The 18,695-nt window shown below is 43.4% G+C and overlaps 3 protein-coding genes and 1 long non-coding RNA gene across 20 annotated transcripts in view; 2 read left to right on the top strand and 2 right to left on the bottom strand.

Moving 5' to 3' along the window:
• The window catches only part of zdhhc14 (zinc finger DHHC-type palmitoyltransferase 14), a 28,885-nt gene extending 22,390 nt beyond the window's left edge, over positions 1-6,495 (top strand). For 2 of the 8 annotated variants that reach the window (XM_057058289.1, XM_057058285.1), the window contains exons 10-12: positions 346-5,856; positions 5,957-6,118; positions 6,208-6,495. In XM_057058289.1, coding sequence (XP_056914269.1) covers positions 346-798 — 453 coding nt within the window. In that variant the 3' untranslated portion in view covers positions 799-5,856; positions 5,957-6,118; positions 6,208-6,495. Of the gene's footprint in view, positions 1-345; positions 5,857-5,956; positions 6,119-6,207 lie in introns of those variants that run through there. The other 6 variants (XM_057058291.1, XM_057058290.1, XM_057058288.1 and 3 more) reach the window with 5 other exon arrangements.
• LOC130539745 (galectin-8-like) lies at positions 2,184-16,430 on the bottom strand. Of its 7 annotated transcripts, none has more exons than XM_057058304.1 (9): positions 16,308-16,430; positions 4,481-4,552; positions 4,179-4,267; positions 3,680-3,902; positions 3,486-3,605; positions 3,353-3,379; positions 2,987-3,075; positions 2,757-2,922; positions 2,184-2,689 (listed from the first exon to the last, which is right to left on the bottom strand). In XM_057058304.1, exons 1-9 carry the CDS (start codon positions 16,308-16,310, stop codon positions 2,540-2,542), a joined length of 939 nt encoding a protein of 312 aa, XP_056914284.1. In that variant the 5' UTR covers positions 16,311-16,430; the 3' UTR covers positions 2,184-2,539. The 7 variants fall into 7 exon arrangements, with proteins under 7 accessions (XP_056914284.1, XP_056914286.1, XP_056914283.1 ...); XM_057058306.1 differs by having other exon boundaries at positions 3,680-3,890; XM_057058303.1 differs by lacking the exon at positions 16,308-16,430 and adding an exon at positions 5,462-5,604.
• LOC130539748 (interferon alpha-inducible protein 27-like protein 2A) lies at positions 9,123-17,331 on the top strand. 4 transcript variants are annotated; one of them, XM_057058311.1, is made up of 4 exons: positions 9,123-9,248; positions 9,335-9,364; positions 9,460-9,621; positions 17,049-17,331. In XM_057058311.1, exons 1-4 carry the CDS (start codon positions 9,239-9,241, stop codon positions 17,267-17,269), a joined length of 423 nt encoding a protein of 140 aa, XP_056914291.1. In that variant the 5' UTR covers positions 9,123-9,238; the 3' UTR covers positions 17,270-17,331. The 4 variants fall into 4 exon arrangements, with proteins under 4 accessions (XP_056914291.1, XP_056914295.1, XP_056914293.1 ...); XM_057058315.1 differs by lacking the exon at positions 17,049-17,331 and adding an exon at positions 9,711-9,975 and having other exon boundaries at positions 9,124-9,248; XM_057058313.1 differs by lacking the exons at positions 9,335-9,364; positions 9,460-9,621 and adding exons at positions 16,662-16,691; positions 16,792-16,953 and having other exon boundaries at positions 9,224-9,248.
• LOC130539749 (uncharacterized) lies at positions 10,307-11,909 on the bottom strand. The gene is made up of 2 exons (XR_008954209.1): positions 11,414-11,909; positions 10,307-11,346 (listed from the first exon to the last, which is right to left on the bottom strand). It is a non-coding gene; the product is annotated as an uncharacterized LOC130539749 (long non-coding RNA).
• Positions 17,332-18,695: the final 1,364 nt, after the last annotated feature.

Here is an 18,695-nt window from a genome sequence, read left to right as displayed (position 1 = left end):
TTAAAATGAGACGCTGCAGATCAATAGGCTTGTTTTGATCTTTGCTCCCTGACCTCAGCTTTGGTGTCACTGGGGTGGATGAACGTCCCTCATAGTGTGTGTCTCGGGTCTAACAAGGGTACTAACATCTTTCTTTCTCTCTCTCCTCTCCTCCTCCAATCCTCCCTTTTTTCCCTGTGGTCCTCACTCATGTTTTGCCTTCTTGATCTTTTTCTTCTCTTCCTCTCCATCTGCCTCCCTCTTCCATTTCCATCCCTCACCTCCGGCACCTGATCCACCTCTCTGGTGTCCTCCCCCCTCCCCAATCGCTGTACCTGGTCCTTGCTTCTGTTCTTCTCCTCTCAGTGTGACCAAGACCAGTGCATTCAGAGCACCAAATTCGTTTTGCAGGCCGCCACCACACCCCTCCTCCAGCAGCACAGCAGCGAGCCAGTCATCTTGACAGCCTCCCACGAAAACGGCGGAACGTTACCCGGCCGCGCCTCCCTCGTCTTAGGCGGCCCGTGCACCTCGCTTCCCCTCGGCCAGCCCACGCCTCCGACATCCACCTCCAGCCTCAGCTGCCACGAGCCCGCTGACATGCTGCCAATCCACGGACACAGCCACGGCCTTCAGGAGCCTGTGGCCCACCACCATTATCTCACCCCGGAGGAAGTACCCTCGCCGCCAGGTATGCTCCCCTGCGGCAGCCCAATGGGGCACAACCACACCATACAGGCCGGATTCTACGACCCGGCCAGCCAGGACTCGCTCCACGAGGATTCTGTCAGAGGACTGGTTAAGCTCAGCTCTGTCTGACGTCGGGCTACACGCGGCCCCACCTTCCGCTAACCTCAACAAGCACCGACAAAGGTCTCCTGTGCCACTTTAGTTCCAGTTCACTCTCACCCTGTTCCTTTGCTGCAGCCAGCAGGACTGAAAATTACAGCCTGCGGTTTCACAGTTAGCTGACGGCGAATGAATGGAATTTTACAAAACTCCAGTGGAAAACAACTGTCCTCAGCCGACGTCTGCTGGATTCGGGAGCGTTCATTTTTTTAGTGTGGTGTATGACAACACAAGCATGCTCTTTCTTTGTATTTAAGGGAGCGGAACCCATTAGCTTCTGGGAAACGGATGGGAGAATACAAATTAGCATATGTCTTTGAGCCATTACAAGCAAAAAATATATACTGTACATATAAATGTATTGACAGTACACTTTTGCCAAAATTATAATTTCATTTGTTGGCTCACAGGTCTGCGTTTTTAACTGATTTGCCTGCTGCTGATTGGCCTGATTCTTGCCTTTCTGTTCCCTTGGATGTTTTCAGCGGTGCAATGGTTGACGTCACCGAGTTGCATATCATGTCCTTTTTATGTTGGAGGAAAAAAAGGGTTGTACTGTACCATGGTTATTACAGATCTTTAAAAAAATCTATTTCCTGTGGATATTAATAAAACACAAACTTTTTATCAGATGAGGTTAAGTTAAGTTAATCTGCTGGTTGAGGAGGCGGAATGATGCCCACGTTGTGCTGATGATGTACCTTTATGGTTTTATCTGCCGACTGGATGTTGAGTCTAAAAAAGAAAAACCTGTTTTATCAACTGGTGATAGGGACAATCGGGACATTTTCTGGACAACAAACATGTGGGCCATTATTTTATCTGTGGTCTCCATGTTTCAAAGCCAAACCAAATTTGAGTCATAATTTAAAAAGCAGAATTGTTCACTTTGTCACCTGACAAAAATAATTGGACAGTGAATCATAACTGGCCTTTTGATTTGCCCTCAGCTGCTCTTCCTCTGCTGCTCTGTAATTCTCTTGAATTAAACCTCTACTGCCACCCTGTGGTCATTCGGATGCATTGCAGCCGACAGACAGCTTCTCAGAAGTCAAACGCCTGTAGACTTTATTCACCTTTACATAGAAGTTTCAGACCGACCCTGCTGCTCTTTGGTATTAGGACAAAACAGAGTGAGGTCATTTTTGCCAAAGGTTGATTTTTATTTCTCTGTAATGAATCCGACTGCAAACAGACTGGCCAAATGTTTCAGACAAGTAAAATATTAAGAGTAACAGGATTAAAAACCTCACTGCGAAATGAAAATCCCAGTTATCCCAGTCCGTATTCTTAGTTTGCAATATTTAAAGTGGCGCTGTTCTGCAGTTCCACTGGAAATAACAAAAGAACCCACGTTAAATGATTCAAATCTTGATAGTTTATTGGGCAAAAAATGAAATACTTCCATCCGAGTACCCACTGGATAGTTTTAGTAATAGATACAAGCATTTATGAGCTCTACTTTTTATTTAAACTTTGCAAAATGCTTTAATAGTAAGTCACTGTGGCTTTTTTTAAACACAGATTCCTTTGAATTCAATGTGCGCCATTGAACGGAAAACAGGAGATAAACGTACTGTAGTCGTCGCTTTAAACTCACAGTCTGATGATGATGATGATGATGTCCGTCTGCAGCCAAGACGCTAAACTAGCTTATGACAGTTGTCGGCGAAGGTTCTGCCGCCTCCGGCATTCCGAAGGTGTCCGGGAATCACCACAGTTTGACGTCTGCGAGCTCCAGGTCTCCCATGATCTCCAGCTGGTCGATGCTGCTGAGGTCCTGCACGCGGTGTCTGAACTCGAACAGGTGGGATCCGTTCACCGCCAGCTTGAACTGATGGGGCTGACACAGGATGAGGACCTGAGAGGGGGGGGGGAGACAGACGTTACGCTCCCGACGTGCATCCGCAACCCGGATCGGCGCCTACCTCAAAGTACTCCCCCGAGGAGAAGGGGAAGAAGGGCAGCTCCCGCTCCTCCTGACCCCAGGCCCCGCCCAGGTAAGAGTTCCTGATGAACATGCCCGACTTGATGCGGGGGTTCAGGTGGAGGGCGACGTTCTCCGTCCCGCTGCTGCGCAGGTTCACTGTAAAACTGAACAGAACTCGTCAGAAGTTGTTGGCCGGCTGCTCCTCGGGGCTGTAAAGGTGGGCTTTACCTGTGAGGATACATGCTGACCTGGCCTTTGATGGTGATGTGCTGTCCTGGGACCAGCCCTTTGAGAATGCTGCCTTTGTAGGGGAGGTTCTAGAATCAACAATTTCAACTTTCTCTGTTATTTTCTGCAACATGTTTTCCAAAGAAAGATCATGTCCGGCTGCCCCAGATCGACACGCTTTGATCAGAAATTCCAGCATTTTCCGAAGGAGGAAGAAATCCACCGACAGAGCGTGGGGAATAGTCGTGCCTAATGAAACTTGCTTTTCTGACTCAGAAATAGACTCTTTCCCAGAATAGACTGGATCTGCAGTAAAATGGATAAAGCAATTTCACCCACACCCCGTGATGCAAAAGGAGAACTTACCAAGTCACCTGATTGTGAGTATATCGCCTAAAAGGAGGGGGACAAATTTAGAGATGGTTAATCGGATTTGTTTGGAGGAAAAACAAGCGTATGATCAACTTAGGAGAAGAGAATAAAGCGAAGGCGTAGTTACTGAGTTAGGGATGTAGCCGATGGCGTGCACCCGGACGCTTCCAGACACGGAAAACGTGTCGACTCCGTTTAATGGAATTTTGTGCTTGTATTCCAGCAGATGGGCGCCGTTTACTGCCACCTACAGGAGAGGGCAAGTACTTTAGCACCCAGAATGAAACCGCTTTGAAAGCGCTTGTTTGGGTCTCCGCTGACTTTGAAAGCGTCGTTTTGCACCAGGATGATGGTCTCGAAGGGGGCGCCGCGTTTGTAGGGCAGCTGGTGGAGCGTTTCCTCCTTGGCCCAGCTCCCCTGCAGCAGAGAGCTGCACACCACGCAGGGCGAGTCGACAAAGCGGGGGCTGAGGCGCAGGGCCACGTCTGAGGGGGGTTTGGTGCTGCAGCCGCTCGACAGGTCGACCTGGAACCTGCAGGGAGGTCTGGTTCGGGTCAGAGGAACATTGAACACGCTGCTGACATTTAATGGAGTAATCGTGCCTTCGGGTTAAAAGCCATAAGTTAAATGCTGATCATAAACAGGCTCAAACATTTTAAATGGAGGAGGTAAATATTTTATGCGGTGTCTGTTAAATCTATTGCATGAACATAAAAACAACAACAGGGCCTTTATACAAAAAGCATTTAAATAAGCTACAATGATAAAATGACGCCAATCAAACCTGTCGTGGCGAAAGTTTGTGATGGTCTCGACTCACCTGTCGGCATCAGGAGGCACAGAGCCCTGGATGATGATGATCTCCCCCGGGTGGAGCCCTCCAGGTATGGGCCCTGTGTACGGGACCACCTGAGGAGGACAGCAGGCATGAGGACCCCTGCACTGACACCAACGCGAATGACGGACAGCCACGGCTGCAAGTGAACGCCTCATTCATCTGCTGGTCATTTAATGGCAACACGGTCACTAAATCCCCTGTATTTTCACACTACAGGAGGGTTTGTTGGTGATGATGGCACAAGATTACCTTTCGTAATGAGTAATCAAGTAGAAACCTCTTACCGGATTGAGGACTGTGTGTTTCGCGTTTGCCACAGACATCAGGCGTCTTCTTGCAGCCTCCAAAACCTGCAGCTGTGCACGAAAACAACAGAGTCTGCAGCCAATATCAGATTTTTCCGCTGTCCGACACCGGGATGATGAAGACGGCAGGCATTTTTATTTACAACAAAGCGCGTGCGCGTGGGCTACCACGTGATCCCCTCGACCCGACAGTAAATCGTAACATGAGCTCTTTTTAAACACAGTTTATGTAAAATGATATTGCTCATAATTGACATCTACGTCCAGCAAGTAATGTGTATATAAATGTTTAGAATTCGCCCTTGAAATAATGGTGAAACCGGCGAAATACAGAGCTCTTATTTTGAAAAAGGGCAGTGGAATCAGGAAGTGAGATTTTGAACTTTTCTAATTGAAGGAGAACGTCTGGGCACGAATTATTAGACCAGTATTGGTTAAACATGTTTATTATAAAACTTATTGTGTTTTATTCAAGCCGAGAGGCATTTTGCCTACACTAAATCGTTTGCTTAAATTTTAAACGCTACATTTTGATGCGTTACTGCGCCAGATAAATCGTGTTTCATCTTTTACTAAATAACAAGTGAATTTAATTAATAATCCAGCATTCCCAGTACAATTATAAAGAAAAAAGTTAACATCATACATTTTGAAATACATTTTAATTAATTTCCTTACCGGAAGTAAGCCATATAAACCTAAGTGCCAGATTTTATATGTACTATAATTCCTCAATTCTGAAGTTTTATCTAATTTTTGTCGTCTTTTTGAGAAGTGGGCATAAGCCAGCGTGGAAGCTCAGAGATCTCCAACTTGCAGCAGAAACATAAAAAAATATTGTTCATTTGTATCAAACCCTACAGGAGGAAAATATTCCCCGATCTAAACATGCAGTTATTTTATTGGCCGCTACATAGACAACAGGCACGCATACAGATGACGTAGTTTAAGATTTCTTACCATTTGTATAAAAAGTGACACACGGCTTGGATATTTTCCACAAATTTAAGCTAAAAATGTATTTAATTCAATGTGCAAGCATTGAATTAGTAACTATAGTAACTATATTGCCTTTTTGTTTTTAAATAAATGGCAGATTTGTAATTTGTCCCGCTCTCTGGCGCCCCCTGCCGTCCATATAAAATGTTACTGTCGTTTCTGGCGAAACGAAACCTTCCCTGCCCATGAAACACAGGCTCAGCTCCGTCAGCCACCAGACATAGAAAAACATGAAACCTGGTAAGATCTGCTGGATCACTGATGGTCCTCTAAATATTGCCTTTTGTAAATATTTTTATTTACCCCCACCAAATCTAATTTTTCAGGTACAGTTGTTGCTGTGGTTGGAGGTGCTGGTGAGTTTCCTATTTTTATCTTTACTGCTCAAGATTCAGACTACAGAAATTAAATGGATCCACGGTTAGAAGATGACGATGCATTTATGTAAATACGCAGCGGCGACCGTGGCCCTGGCTCCAGTGGCTCTGGGGGCTGCAGGCTTCACTTCAGCTGGGATAGCAGCAGGATCTGTAGCTGCTAAGATGATGTCTGCTGCTGCGATTGCCAACGGAGGAGGGGTGGCAGCAGGCAGCGCGGTGGCTGTTTTGCAGTCAGCGGGTAAGTATCTTTTAATAACTTTGTCTTTTCCAAACCAATCCCGGAAGTTTCCACATAAAATAAAAGCTAAATGCGTGGTGTTGTTTCAGGTATGGCCGGTCTGTCGGCGGCAACCAATGTGGCCCTGGCTGGTGCTGGTGCGGCACTGGGGTTCCTGGGGCGGCTGTTCTGAAAAAAAAAAAAATCTTGTGGATCAAATTTTCACCTAAAGATTCTAAAGTCAAAGCTGGAAGAATTTTCAGTGATGTATGTATGTGTGTGTAAATGTATCATTTTCCTTCAGAGAGAAGCATTTCTGTCCACGTTCCTTCCTAATGATTCTAATTCAGGCTGTTAGCTGTAATCAAATAAACTGGAAAGTTGTGTGTGGAACACAAGCTTATCGACTGTGACTTCGTTCTGCTGGCTCAGCACATTTTATTTCCAATAGTTGTTGAAGGCAAAACATGGTTCAAATCTGTGATTGCACACTGCTCATGTGGCGCTTTGACCTGACAGGTTGTTAGACACTATTCATTTTACAGTCAACTGCAGAGCAACAGGATCCATGGAAACACACACAAACACTCTAATTACCAAATAAAACAGGCGGCCGACAACAGGGACACTAAACTTCTGGCACTTAAGGAACAAGAACTAAAATTGCACACAATTGCTGTCACATGTGTGTCACGTGTGTATGTAAAGAATGTCACAAGGTGACGTTAAATGCAGAGGAAAAATAGAAGCAAGAATAGATTTTATAGCTCTTTCAGCAGTGTTTTTGACTGAAGCATTTGAATCAAACAAAATAATGGATCCACAGTAATTAAAACAAACTTGAATAATATCATCCCAATGATAATAATTCTCAGATGGAACAAATAACAGGATAATCATTCAAAGTATATTTTTAAAAAATTCTGATTGAATCCTTTAAGCTTCAGCAATTTTTGGTTAACAGTAGGCTAAAAATTATTATTAACATATTTTCCCAATTCAGTGTACTAAATAAAATTAGAGAGAGAGAGAGAGTGTGTGTGTTGTGTGTGTGTGTGTGTGTGAGGGGGGGGGTTGTATAAGTTGAAAGCCATTGAAAATGGTTTGAAGGCTACTCTGGTGCTGAGGACATCCCAATCCATCCAATGGTCCCTGCAGGTAAAGAACCAAATATAATAAGCTGATAGTTCCTACAAGGACAAACATTGTTCCAAACGCTGCCTAAAAGCATCACTCCTCTTTGTTTAAAGAGCCTACACGGGTTTTTATCTGAGCATTTCTCCTTGTCTGTTACAAAGACGCCGTTTTTCATGCGTTTTCATGTGTTCCAGACAAGGCTCCACCTGTTGATGTATCAACGGGACCTTCGGAAAGACACCATAACTCTGCCTTTGCTACTGGCCCTGATGACATCAACTCCAGACTACTCAAGGACTGTGCAGCTCAGCTCTGTGGAGTACTCCTGCACATCTTTAACCTGAGCCTCAGTCTGGAGAGAGTTCCACTCCTGTGGAAAACATCATGTGTGGTTCCGGTTCCTAAGACTGTGCACGCCAGGGAGCCCAACCACTTCAGGCCGGTGGCTTTAACCTCTCACCTGATGAAGACCATGGAGGGGATCGTTCTCACCCACCTCCGACAGCTGGTGGACAGCAAGATGGACCCTCTACAGTTTGCATATCGACCGGGCATTGGTGTGGATGACGCTGTCATCTACCTGCTGCACCGGTCACTCTCACACCTAGAGGGCACCAGGAGCACTGTGAGAGTCATGTTCTTTGACCTCTCCAGTGCCTTCAACACAATCCAGCCATCACTGCTGAGAGGGAAGCTGGAGGGAGCCGGAGTCGACGGTCCCCTAGCTGCCTGGACCACCGACTACCTCACCAACAGACTATAGAACGTGAGGCTCCGTGACTGTGAGTCCGAGGTGGTTGTCTGCAGCACGGGGCCCCGCAGGGTACAGTTCTCTCTCCCTTCCTCTTCACTCTCTACACATCAGACTTCAGCTACAACTCGGACAGCTGCCACCTCCAGAAGTTCTCCGACGATACAGCCATCGTTGGACGTGTGTCTGAGGGGAACGAACTGGAGTACAGGGAGGTCATCACCAACTTTGGTGTGAACTGAACCATCTGCGCATCAACGCCAGCAAGTCAAAGGAGGTGCTGATCGACTTCAGTAGGAAGGATTCTCACACTGCACCCGTGAACATCCAGGGTTTGGACATTGAGATCGTGGAGGAGTACAAATACCTGGGTGTTCATCTCAACTATAAACTGGACTGGACTCATAACACAGGCGCCCTGTACAAGAAGGGCCAAAGTCGTCTCCATCTGCCGAGGAGACTGAGGTCCTTTGGAGTGTGCAGGACACTGCTGAGGACTTTTTATGACTCTGTGGTGGCATCAGTGATCTTCTACGCTGTGGTCTGCTGGAGCTGTGGAAGCTCAGAGAGGGACAGGAAGAGACTCAACAAACTGGTCAGAAGGGCTGGCTCACTCCTGGACTGTTCTCTGGACTCCATTGATGAGGTGGGTGAGAGGAGGATGTCTTATACCTCTGGAATGTCTTATTTGCACATCTCTTATTGCACCTTCATTTTTCTGGCACCTTCATTTTCTTCATATTGTCTGACATTCCTTCTGTATATAATTTTTAATTTCTGTATATAATGTATAATGTACATAGGAATGTACATAACATGAGAGTCTTTTTCTTTTTTTCTTCTAGTACTATACTGTAATGCACACCACGGGCTCCCGCTGTAACACGTGAATTTCCCCGATGTGAGATCAATAAAGTTTATCCTGTCCTGTCCTGTCCTGTCCTGTCCTGTCCTGTCCTAATTGAAGGAGAAAGTCATTATCATTTTCTGTCATTTCTGTCATCATTTGTATAATAAGTGACACACGGCTTGGATATTTTACTCAAATTTAAGCTAGAAATCCATCTAATTCAATGTGCAAGCATCCAAACTAACTATATTGCCTTTTTGTTTTTTAAATACATGGCAGATTATTCATTTATCCCCCCCTCTGCCATCCATATAAAAATGTTACTGTCGTTTCTGGCGAAACGAAACCTTCCCTGCCCATAAAACACAGGCTCAGCTCAGTCAGCCACCAGACATAGGAAAACATGGACCCTGGTAAGCTCTGCTGGATCACTGATACTCCTCTAAATATTGCCTTTTGTAAATATTTTTATTTACCCCCACCAAATCTAATTTTTCAGTTACAGTTGTTGCTGTGGTTGGAGGTGCTGGTGAGTTTCCTATTTTTATCTTTACAAGTTTCAGACTACAGAAATTAAATGGATCCACGGTTAGAAGATGACGATGCGTTCATGCAAATACGCAGCGGCGACCGTGGCCCTGGCTCCAGTGGCTCTGGGGGCTGCAGGCTTCACTTCAGCTGGGATAGCATCAGGATCTGTAGCTGCTAAGTTGATGTCTGTTACTGCAGTTGCCAACGGAGGAGGGGTGGCAGCAGGCAGCGCGGTGGCTGTTTTGCAGTCAGCGGGTAAGTATCTTTTAATAACTTTGTCTTTTCCAAACCAATCCCGGAAGTTTCCACATAAAATAAAAGCTAAATGCGTGGTGTTGTTTCAGGTATGGCCGGTATTTCGCCGACAACCAATGTGGCCCTGGCTGGTGCTGGTGCGGCACTGGGTCTCCTGGGGCGACTGTTCTGAAAAAAAATTTGAGGGTCGAATTTTCACCCAAAGATTCTAAAGTCAAAGCTGGAAGAATTTTCAGTGAAAATTTATCGTTTTCCTTCAGAGAGCAGCATTTTTGTCCATGTTCCTTCCTAATGATTCTAATTCAGGCTGTTAGCTGTAATCAAATAAACTGGAAAGTTGTGTGTGGAACACAAGCTTATCGACTGTGACTTTGTTCTGCTGGCTCGGCACATTTTATTTCCCATAGTTGTTGAAGGCAAAACATGGTTCAAATCTGTGATTGCACACTGCTCATGTTGCACTTTGACCTGAGGTTGTTAGACACTATTCATTTTACAGTCAACTGCAGAGCAACAGGATCCATGGAAACACACACACACAAACACACACAAACACTCTAATTACCAAATAAAACAGCCGGCCGACAACAGGGACACAAAACTTCTGACACTTAAGGAACACGAACTAAAATTGCACACAATGGCGTCACAACAAATGTCGACATCAGCATAAATACAGACAGGATCAATCAACAGTATGTTTTATTTGTTATCTTTACATTCATTTACATATGATGAACAACCATTTGAACACACACAACATGCAGGACTGTCAGAATTAAACAGCCCATTTCCAAAAGACAATCACAAGCATCAGAGTCACAAAAGAATATAAATATGGGTGTTGTTGTCATCACATGTTCAAGTTCAGCACAACGACCTTCAGGCATCAGGCCGAGCTTAGTAGGGCTGGAAAATGTTGCATTTCCAGCTACAATTTTCAAACGCAGACCAGAGCTTGTAATCTCAAACAAGACGAAATATGGTGACATTAAAATACACAACAAACAACATGTATCCTACTGAACAGAAATAAAAATCCCAATTCAAAGTAAGGGAGGGGGGATAGTGTAAACATCTAGCATTATTAAAACTATGATCGTTATTATCACTCTAAAAAAACTTCGGTTTTTCAGGATCTTTTTTACAACATGGGTTTTAGAGTAGTAAACATTGATAATTCACTTGTTTTTAGCAGCCAACAGACCATCCCAGTTTATGGGCAGCAGAGACCAGTGTGATTAAACCTTCCCTGTCACCGATGGCTTATCTATCAACCAGATTAAATATCAGCCTCTGCAGATACAACCTGTGACGGCTGCCTCCTGAGCCAGGTCGTTTCACCTCAGTCATTCTTTCTGACTAATGGAGACATTTGGTTGGCAGATCTACACTTGGCTTTGTGTGAATCATCTCTCACATTTTCCTGTCATTCCTGTTTATCTTCCCATTTTACACTCTGGTTACAACTTTTTCTGTTTTGCCTCCGCACTTTTCTCAGCTGGGACAATCAATGTGGATTTTCAAAAATACATAATATCATTGTCAACTTTAGTGTTGATGTGTGTGACAGCCACGTGTATCACCAATACAGGACGCAACATTTAATTATCAGTTGACAACCCTAATCCCCTAATTGGGCTGCAAAAGCAAAATGCACTGTCATTAAATATTCCAGGCGGGTTCACATCATGAAAGTGCTATTTATATTATATTATTATTATTCTTATTCTTAGATATTTATATTTATTATATTATATTATATTATATTATATTATATACATTACATTACATTACATTACATTATATTATATTATATTACTGCAGCATGCAGGTTTTCTGCAAGTTTTGGTTGAGATTCCTTCAGAGATGCTGGGCTCACATCTTCATTTCTAATGGAAGAAAAGAGGAAAAAGAGACCCCTGCTGGACATATTCGGGTATTGCACAAAGCCCAAAGTGCGCCCTCTTCTGCCTGTTGTTGGAATAGCACCCAACAAAGAGGGCGTCTGATATGTGAAGAATGTCACAAGGTGACGTTAAATGCAGAGGAAAAATAGAAGCAAGAATAGATTTTATAGCTCTTTCAGCAGTGTTTTTGACTGAAGCATTTGAATCAAACAATCTAATGGATCCACAGTAATTAAAACAAACTTGAATAATATCATCCCAATGATAATAATTCTCAGATGGAACAAATAACAGCATAATCATTCTAAGTATATTTTTTAAAAATTCTGATTGATCCTTTAAGCTTCAGCAATTTTTGGTTAACAGTAGGCTAAAAATTATTATATTATATTATAATTATTATATTGCTAATAATTGACATCTACGTCTAGCAAGTAATGTGTATATAAATGTTTAGAATTCGCCCTTGAAATAATGGTGAGCTCTTATTTTGAAAAATAAAATAAAATCAATCTTTATTTATATAGCATCTTATACAATCAAAATTGTTTCAAGGCACTTTCCAGAATCCCAGGGCCTGACCCCAGACAAGCAACAGTGGCAAGGAAAAACTCCCCTTTAACAGGAAGAAACCTTGAGCAGGACCTCATGTAGGGGGACCCTCCTGCTGATGGCAGGTGGTATAGAGGAGAGGGGGGAGGAGAGGAGAGAAGGAGAAGGAGAAGGAAGGAAGGAGGGGGAGGAGGAGGGGAGAAGGAGAAGGAGGGGGGAGAGGAGGGGAGAAGGAGAGGGGGGAGAGGAGGGGAGAAGGAGAAGGAGAAGGAGAAGGAGAAGGAGAGGAGGAGGAGAGGAAGAGAGGAGAGGAGGAGAGGAGAGGAGAGGAGAGGAGAGAGGAGAGGAGAGGAGAAGGAGAAGGAGAAGGAGAAGCGAGAAGGAGAAGGAGAGGAGAGGAGAGGAGAGGAGAGGAGAGGAGAAGGAGAGGAAGAGGAGAGAGAGAGAGGAGAGGAGAGGAGAGGCACAGAGCACAGAAACACACACAAAAATACACTATACAACGGGTCAGCGGGGCCGGAGGTCATCATGCAGCTCCGAACGGCGGCGATACCTGTAAATAAACGGGGGGGGGGGGGGGGGAGCAGAAAAACTACACAGGAATCATCATAACTAGTCTGCTTGATGAGGAGGAGGAAAGGAGAGGAGAGGAGAGGAAACCATGACCCAGTGGGGTGACAGAGGCCTGTCAGGTGATCATGTTTCTGGACCCCGGCAGCCTTGGCCTATAACAGCATAGCTAGAATGTGACCTAATGATTAGACGACCCCCTAAGTATGATAATTTGTCTGTCTATGATAATAACTGGAACTACAAAATTAACAACAATAAGCTTTTTCAAAGAGGTAGGTTTTAAATCTGATCTTAAAAGTAGCGATGGAGTCAGTCTCCCGTACCTGGACAGGGAGCTGGTTCCATAGCAGGGGGGCCTGGTAGCTAAATGCTTGGCCCCCCATTCTACTCCTAGAAACTCTGGGAACCACAAATAGACCAGCATTCTGAGAGCGGAGCGGTCTATTGGGCTGATAAGGTATCACTAGCTCCTCCAGGTAGGATGGAGCTAGGCCTCTGAGGACCTTGTAGGTCAGAAGAAGGGTTTTAAAAATTATTCTAAATTTAACGGGCAGCCAATGAAGCGACGCCATTACAGGAGTAATTTGATCTCTTTTGTCAATACCTGTCAGAACTCTGGCTGCAGCATATTGGATCAACTGGAGGCTTCTTAAAGAGTTGTTTGAACACCCTGATAATAAAGAATTACAATAGTCCAGCCTGGAAGTAACAAATGCATGGACTAACTTTTCAGCATCATGCCGAATTAGTAGCTTCCTGATCTTTGAGATGTTCCTCAGGTGAAAAAAGGCACTTCTAGAGACTAATTTAATGTGTGAGTTGAAGGAGAGATTTTGATCAAAAGTTACTCCTAGATTCCTCACAGAGAGACTAGATGTTAATGAGATACCATCTAGAGCAGAGGTCGGCAACCCAAAATGTTGGAATAGCCATATTGGACCAAAAAAACAAGAAACAAAGCTGTCTGGAGCCTCAAAAAATTAAAGCCTTTAATAGGGCTTATAATAAAGGCAACACATGCTGTAAGTGTCTATATTAGCTGTATTAGCCTACTTTCCAAATGATTAGTAGGCTACAAATACATAATGAGCATTCGTGATTAAATATTTATTTTCCCTGCAGCGCATCCTGGAGAGAATGACGCACCACGTGGCCACTTTGCTGTACGATGGAGCTTTAAGTTTAACTTCCATTATAATGAGAGGTTGAAATTAAATATTTATTATACACATTTATACAGCATTGGAAAACTTTAAGAATGTTTGTCACGTTTTTCCTCCTACAGAAATTATATTAAAACAATTTCCATTTTCATATTTTTGAAAAAGCTCCAGGGAGCCACTAGGGCGGCGCCAAAGAGCCACATGTGGCTCCAGAGCCGCGGGTTGCCGACCCCTGATCTAGAGTGATCATGTGATCTAATCTATCCTGAGAGGTTCAGGACCAAACACCATGACCTCAGTTTTTCCTGAGTTAAGGAGGAGGAAATTTGAAGACATCCAGGACTTTATGTCTTTAAGACAGGTCTGGAGCTTCACTAACGTCTCTGTCTCCTCTGGTTTCATGGATAAATAGAGCTGAGTGTCATCAGCATAACAATGAAAATTTATCCCATGCTGCCGAATAATATTCCCTAAGGGAAGCATGTACAAGGTGAAAAGGATTGGTCCAAGTACAGAACCTTGAGGAACCCCATGGCTAACCCTACTGTATGAGGAGGGAACACCATGGACATGAGCAAACTGGTATCTATCAGATAAGTATGATCTAAACCAGTCTAGTGCTGCCCCATTAATCCCAATCACATGTTCCAGTCTCTGTAACAGGATGCTGTGATCAACTGTATCAAAAGCAGCACTGAGGTCCAGCAGAACCAGCATAGAGACCAGTCCATGATCTGAAGCTATAAGAAGATCATTAGTAACTTTAAGAAGTGCCTTTTCTGTGCTGTGATGAGCTCTAAAGCCTGACTGAAACATCTCAAACTGGCTGTTCCTCTGCAGGTGCTCCAGTAACTGAGTCACCACCACCTTCTCTAGAACTTTAGAGATAAAAGGAAGGTTGGATATCGGCCTATAATTTGCGAATACATCAGGATCCAGTGATGGTTTTTTAAGCAACGGCTTAATCACTGCCACCTTGTAGCACCGGGGTACATAACCTGTCACTAAAGAACCATTGATCTGGTCCAGGATAGAGCTGCCTATCAATGGTAAAACATCCTTCAACAGGTGTGTTGGGATGGGATCTAAAAGACACGTGGTGGTCTTGGATTCTGAATTAGCGAAGACGCCTCAGAAAAATATATAGGGCTGAAGGAGTTTAAGGGCTCGTTGGAGACCCTGTATGTTCCCACAGTGAGCACATCTGGTGATGGTCCAGTTGTTGGGATGGCCTGGTTAGCTTTCTCTCTGATAGCTAGAACTTTATCAGTGAAGAAGCTCATGAAGTCTTCACCACTAAGGGAAGAAGGGATACGTGGATCTAAAACACTGTGACTCTTGGTTAATTTGGCCACAGTGCTGAAAAGAATCCTGGGGTTGCTCTTATTTTCCTCAATTAAAGAAGAAAAATAAGCTGTTCTAGCCTTACGGAGGGCCTTTTTATAAACTAATAGACAGTCTTTCCAGGCTACATGATAGCTGTCTATTTTACAAGAATGCCACTTCCTTTCCAGTCTTCACACTTTCTGCTTGAGGGTCCTGATATGTGAATTATACCAGGGGGCACACCTCCTCTGATTTACTATTTTCTTTTTCAGGGGGGCAACAGAATCAAGCGTGATTCTCAGTGAGGTTGCTGCACCTTCAGCAATAGAGTCAACCTCAGCAGGGCTAAGATTATAATGATTTATCCCTGGGGAAACACACGGTGGTCCTGGGATTAGCACAGGGATCACTTCCTTAAACTTAGCTACAGCATTATCTGAAAGACATCTACGTCCAGCAAGTAATGTGTATATAAATGTTTAGAATTCGCCCTTGAAATAATGGTGAAACCGGCGAAATACAGAGCTCTTATTTTGAAAAAGGGAAGTGGAAGCAGGTAGTGACATTTTTAGCTTTTCTAATTGAAGGAGAACGTCAACATCATTTTCTGCGCACGAATTATTAGACCAGTATTGGTTAAACATGTTTATTATAAAACTTATTGTGTTTTATTCAAGCCGAGAGGCATTTTGCCTACACTAAATCGTTTAATTAAATTTTACGATACATTTTGATGCGTTACTGCGCCAGATAAATCGTGTTTCATCTTTTACTAAATAACAAGTGAATTTAATTAATAATCCAGCATTCCCAGTACAATTATAAAGAAAAAAGTTAACATCATACATTTTTAAATACTTTTTAATTCATTTCCTTACCGGAAGTAAGCCATATAAACCTAAGTGTCAGATTTTATATGTACTATAATTCCTCAATTCGGAAGTTTTATCTAATTTTTGTCGTCTTTTTGAGAAGTGGGCATAAGCCAGCGTGGAAGCTCAGAGATCTCCAACTTGGAGCAGAAACATTAAAAAAAATATTGTTCATTTGTATCAAACCCTACAGGAGGAAAATATTCCCCGATCTAAACATGAAGTTATTTTATTGGCCGCTACATAGACAACAGGCACGCATATAGATGACGTAGTTTAAGATTTCTTACCATTTGTATAAAAAGTGACACACGGCTTGGATATTTTCCACAAATTTAAACTAAAAATGTATCTAATTCAATGTGCAAGCATCCAAAATAACTATATTGCCTTTTTGTTTTAAAATAAATGGCCTATGTGTAATTTGTCCCGCTCTCTGGCGCCCCCTGTCGTCCATATAAAATGTTACTGTCGTTTCTGGCGAAACGAAACCTTCCCTGCCCATGAAACACAGGCTCAGCTCCGTCAGCCACCAGACATAGGAAAACATGAAACCTGGTAAGATCTGCTGGATCACTGTTACTCCTCTAAATATTGCCTTTTGTAAATATTTTTATTTACCCCCACCAAATCTAATTTTTCAGTTACAGTTGTTGCTGTGGTTGGAGGTGCTGGTGAGTTTCCTGTTTTTATCTTTACTGCTCAAGTTTCAGACTACAGAAATTAAATGGATCCACGGTTAGAAGATGACGATGCGTTCATGCAAATACGCAGTGGCGGCCGTGGCCCTGGCTCCAGTGGCTCTGGGGGCTGCAGGCTTCACTTCAGCTGGGATAGCAGCAGGATCTGTAGCTGCTAAGATGATGTCTGCTGCTGCGATTGCCAACGGAGGAGGGGTGGCAGCAGGCAGCGCGGTGGCTGTTTTGCAGTCAGCAGGTAAGTATCTTTTAATAACTTTGTCTTTTCCAAACCAATCCCGGAAGTTTCCACATAAAATAAAGACAAAAGCTAAATGCGTGGTGTTGTTTCAGGTATGGCCGGTCTGTCGGCGGCCACCAATGTGGCCCTGGCTGGTGCTGGTGCTGGTGCTGGTGCGGCACTGGACTATCTGGGGCGACTGTTGAGAAAGAAAAAAAAATCTCGTGAGTCGAATTTACGCCCAAAGACTCGAAAGTCAACGCTAGAAGAATCTCCAGATGAAATTGTTGATTTTCCTTCAGAGAGAAGAATTTTTGTCCACGCTCCTTCCTAATGATTCTAATTCAGGCTGTTAGCTGTAATCAAATAAACTGGAAAGTTGTGTGTGGAACACAAGCTTATCGACTGTGACTTCGTTCTGCTGGCTCGGCACATTTTATTTCCCATAGTTGTTGAAGGCAAAACATGGTTCAAATCAGTGATTGCACACTGCTCATGTTGCCCTTTGACCTGACAGGTTGTTAGACACTATTCATTTTACAGTCAACTGCAGAGCAACAGGATCCATGGAAACACACACACACAAACACCTAATTACCAAATAAAACAGGCGGCCGACAACAGGGACACAAAACTTCTGACACTTAAGGAACACGAACTAAAATTGCACACAATGGCATCACAACAAATGTCGACATCAGCATAAATACAGACAGGATCAATCAACAGTATGTTTTATTTGTTATCTTTACATTCATTTACATATGATGAACAACCATTTGAACACACACAACATGCAGGACTGTCAGAATTAAACAGCCCATTTCCAAAAGACAATCACAAGCATCAGAGTCACAAAAGAATATAAATGTGGGCGTTGTTGTCATCACATGTTCAAGTTCAGCACAACGACCTTCAGGCATCAGGCCGAGCTTAGTAGGGCTGGAAAATGTTGCATTTCCAGCTACAATTTTCAAACGCAGACCAGAGCTTGTAATCTCAAACAAGACAAAATAAGACGGTTTTTCAGGATTTTCAACATGGCTTTTAGAGTAGTAAACATCAAATATTCACTTTTTTTAGCAGCCAACAGACCATCCCAGTTAATGGGCAGCAGAGACCTGTGTGATTAAACCTTCCCTGTCACCGATGGCTTATCTATCAACCAGATTAAAAATCAGCCTCTGCAGATACAACCTGTGACGGCTGCCTCCTGAGCCAGGTCGTTTCACCTCAGTCATTCTTTCTGACTAATGGAGACATTTGGTTGGCAGATCTACACTTGGCTTTGTGTGAATCATCTCTCACATATTCCTGCCATTTCTGTTTATCTTGTCTGTCACACTGTCATTAAATATTCCAGGTGGGTTCACATCATGAAAGTGCTATTTATATTATATTATTATTATATTATATTATATTATATTATATTATATTATTATATTATATTATTATATTATATTATATTATATTATATTATATTATATTACTGCAGCATGCAGGCTTTCTGCAAGTTTTGGTTGAGATTCCTTCAGAGATGCTGGGCTCACGTCTTCATTCCTAATGGAAGAAAAGAGGAAAAAGAGACCCCTGCTGGACACACCCGGGTATTGCACAATGCCCAAAGTGCGCCCTCTTCTGCCTGTTGTTGGAATAGCTCCCAACAAAGAGGGCGTCTGATATGTGAAGAATGTCACAAGGTGACGTTAAATGCAGAGGAAAAATAGAAGCAAGAATAGATTTTATAGCTCTTTCAGCAG

This window comes from Takifugu flavidus, chromosome 16, assembly GCF_003711565.1.
Source record: "Takifugu flavidus isolate HTHZ2018 chromosome 16, ASM371156v2, whole genome shotgun sequence".
NCBI classification, from domain to species: Eukaryota; Metazoa; Chordata; class Actinopteri; order Tetraodontiformes; family Tetraodontidae; genus Takifugu; species Takifugu flavidus.
Note: the sequence above shows the minus strand (reverse complement) of the source record. Positions and strands in the feature narration are given on the sequence as shown.

What these genes read in the sequence shown, in the direction of transcription:
- LOC130539748 (XM_057058311.1), top strand. An exon ending in TGCTGTGGTTGGAGGTGCTG is followed by an intron (nt 9,365 to 9,459) that starts GTGAGTTTCCTA and finishes GCAAATACGCAG; the next exon opens with CGGCGACCGTGGCCCTGGCT. An exon ending in GGCTGTTTTGCAGTCAGCGG is followed by an intron (nt 9,622 to 17,048) that starts GTAAGTATCTTT and finishes GTGTTGTTTCAG; the next exon opens with GTATGGCCGGTCTGTCGGCG.
- LOC130539745 (XM_057058304.1), bottom strand. An exon ending in TCGGCTACATCCCTAACTCA is followed by an intron (nt 3,380 to 3,485) that starts GTAACTACGCCT and finishes CCCTCCTTTTAG; the next exon opens with GCGATATACTCACAATCAGG. An exon ending in ACTCACAATCAGGTGACTTG is followed by an intron (nt 3,076 to 3,352) that starts GTAAGTTCTCCT and finishes TGTTGATTCTAG; the next exon opens with AACCTCCCCTACAAAGGCAG.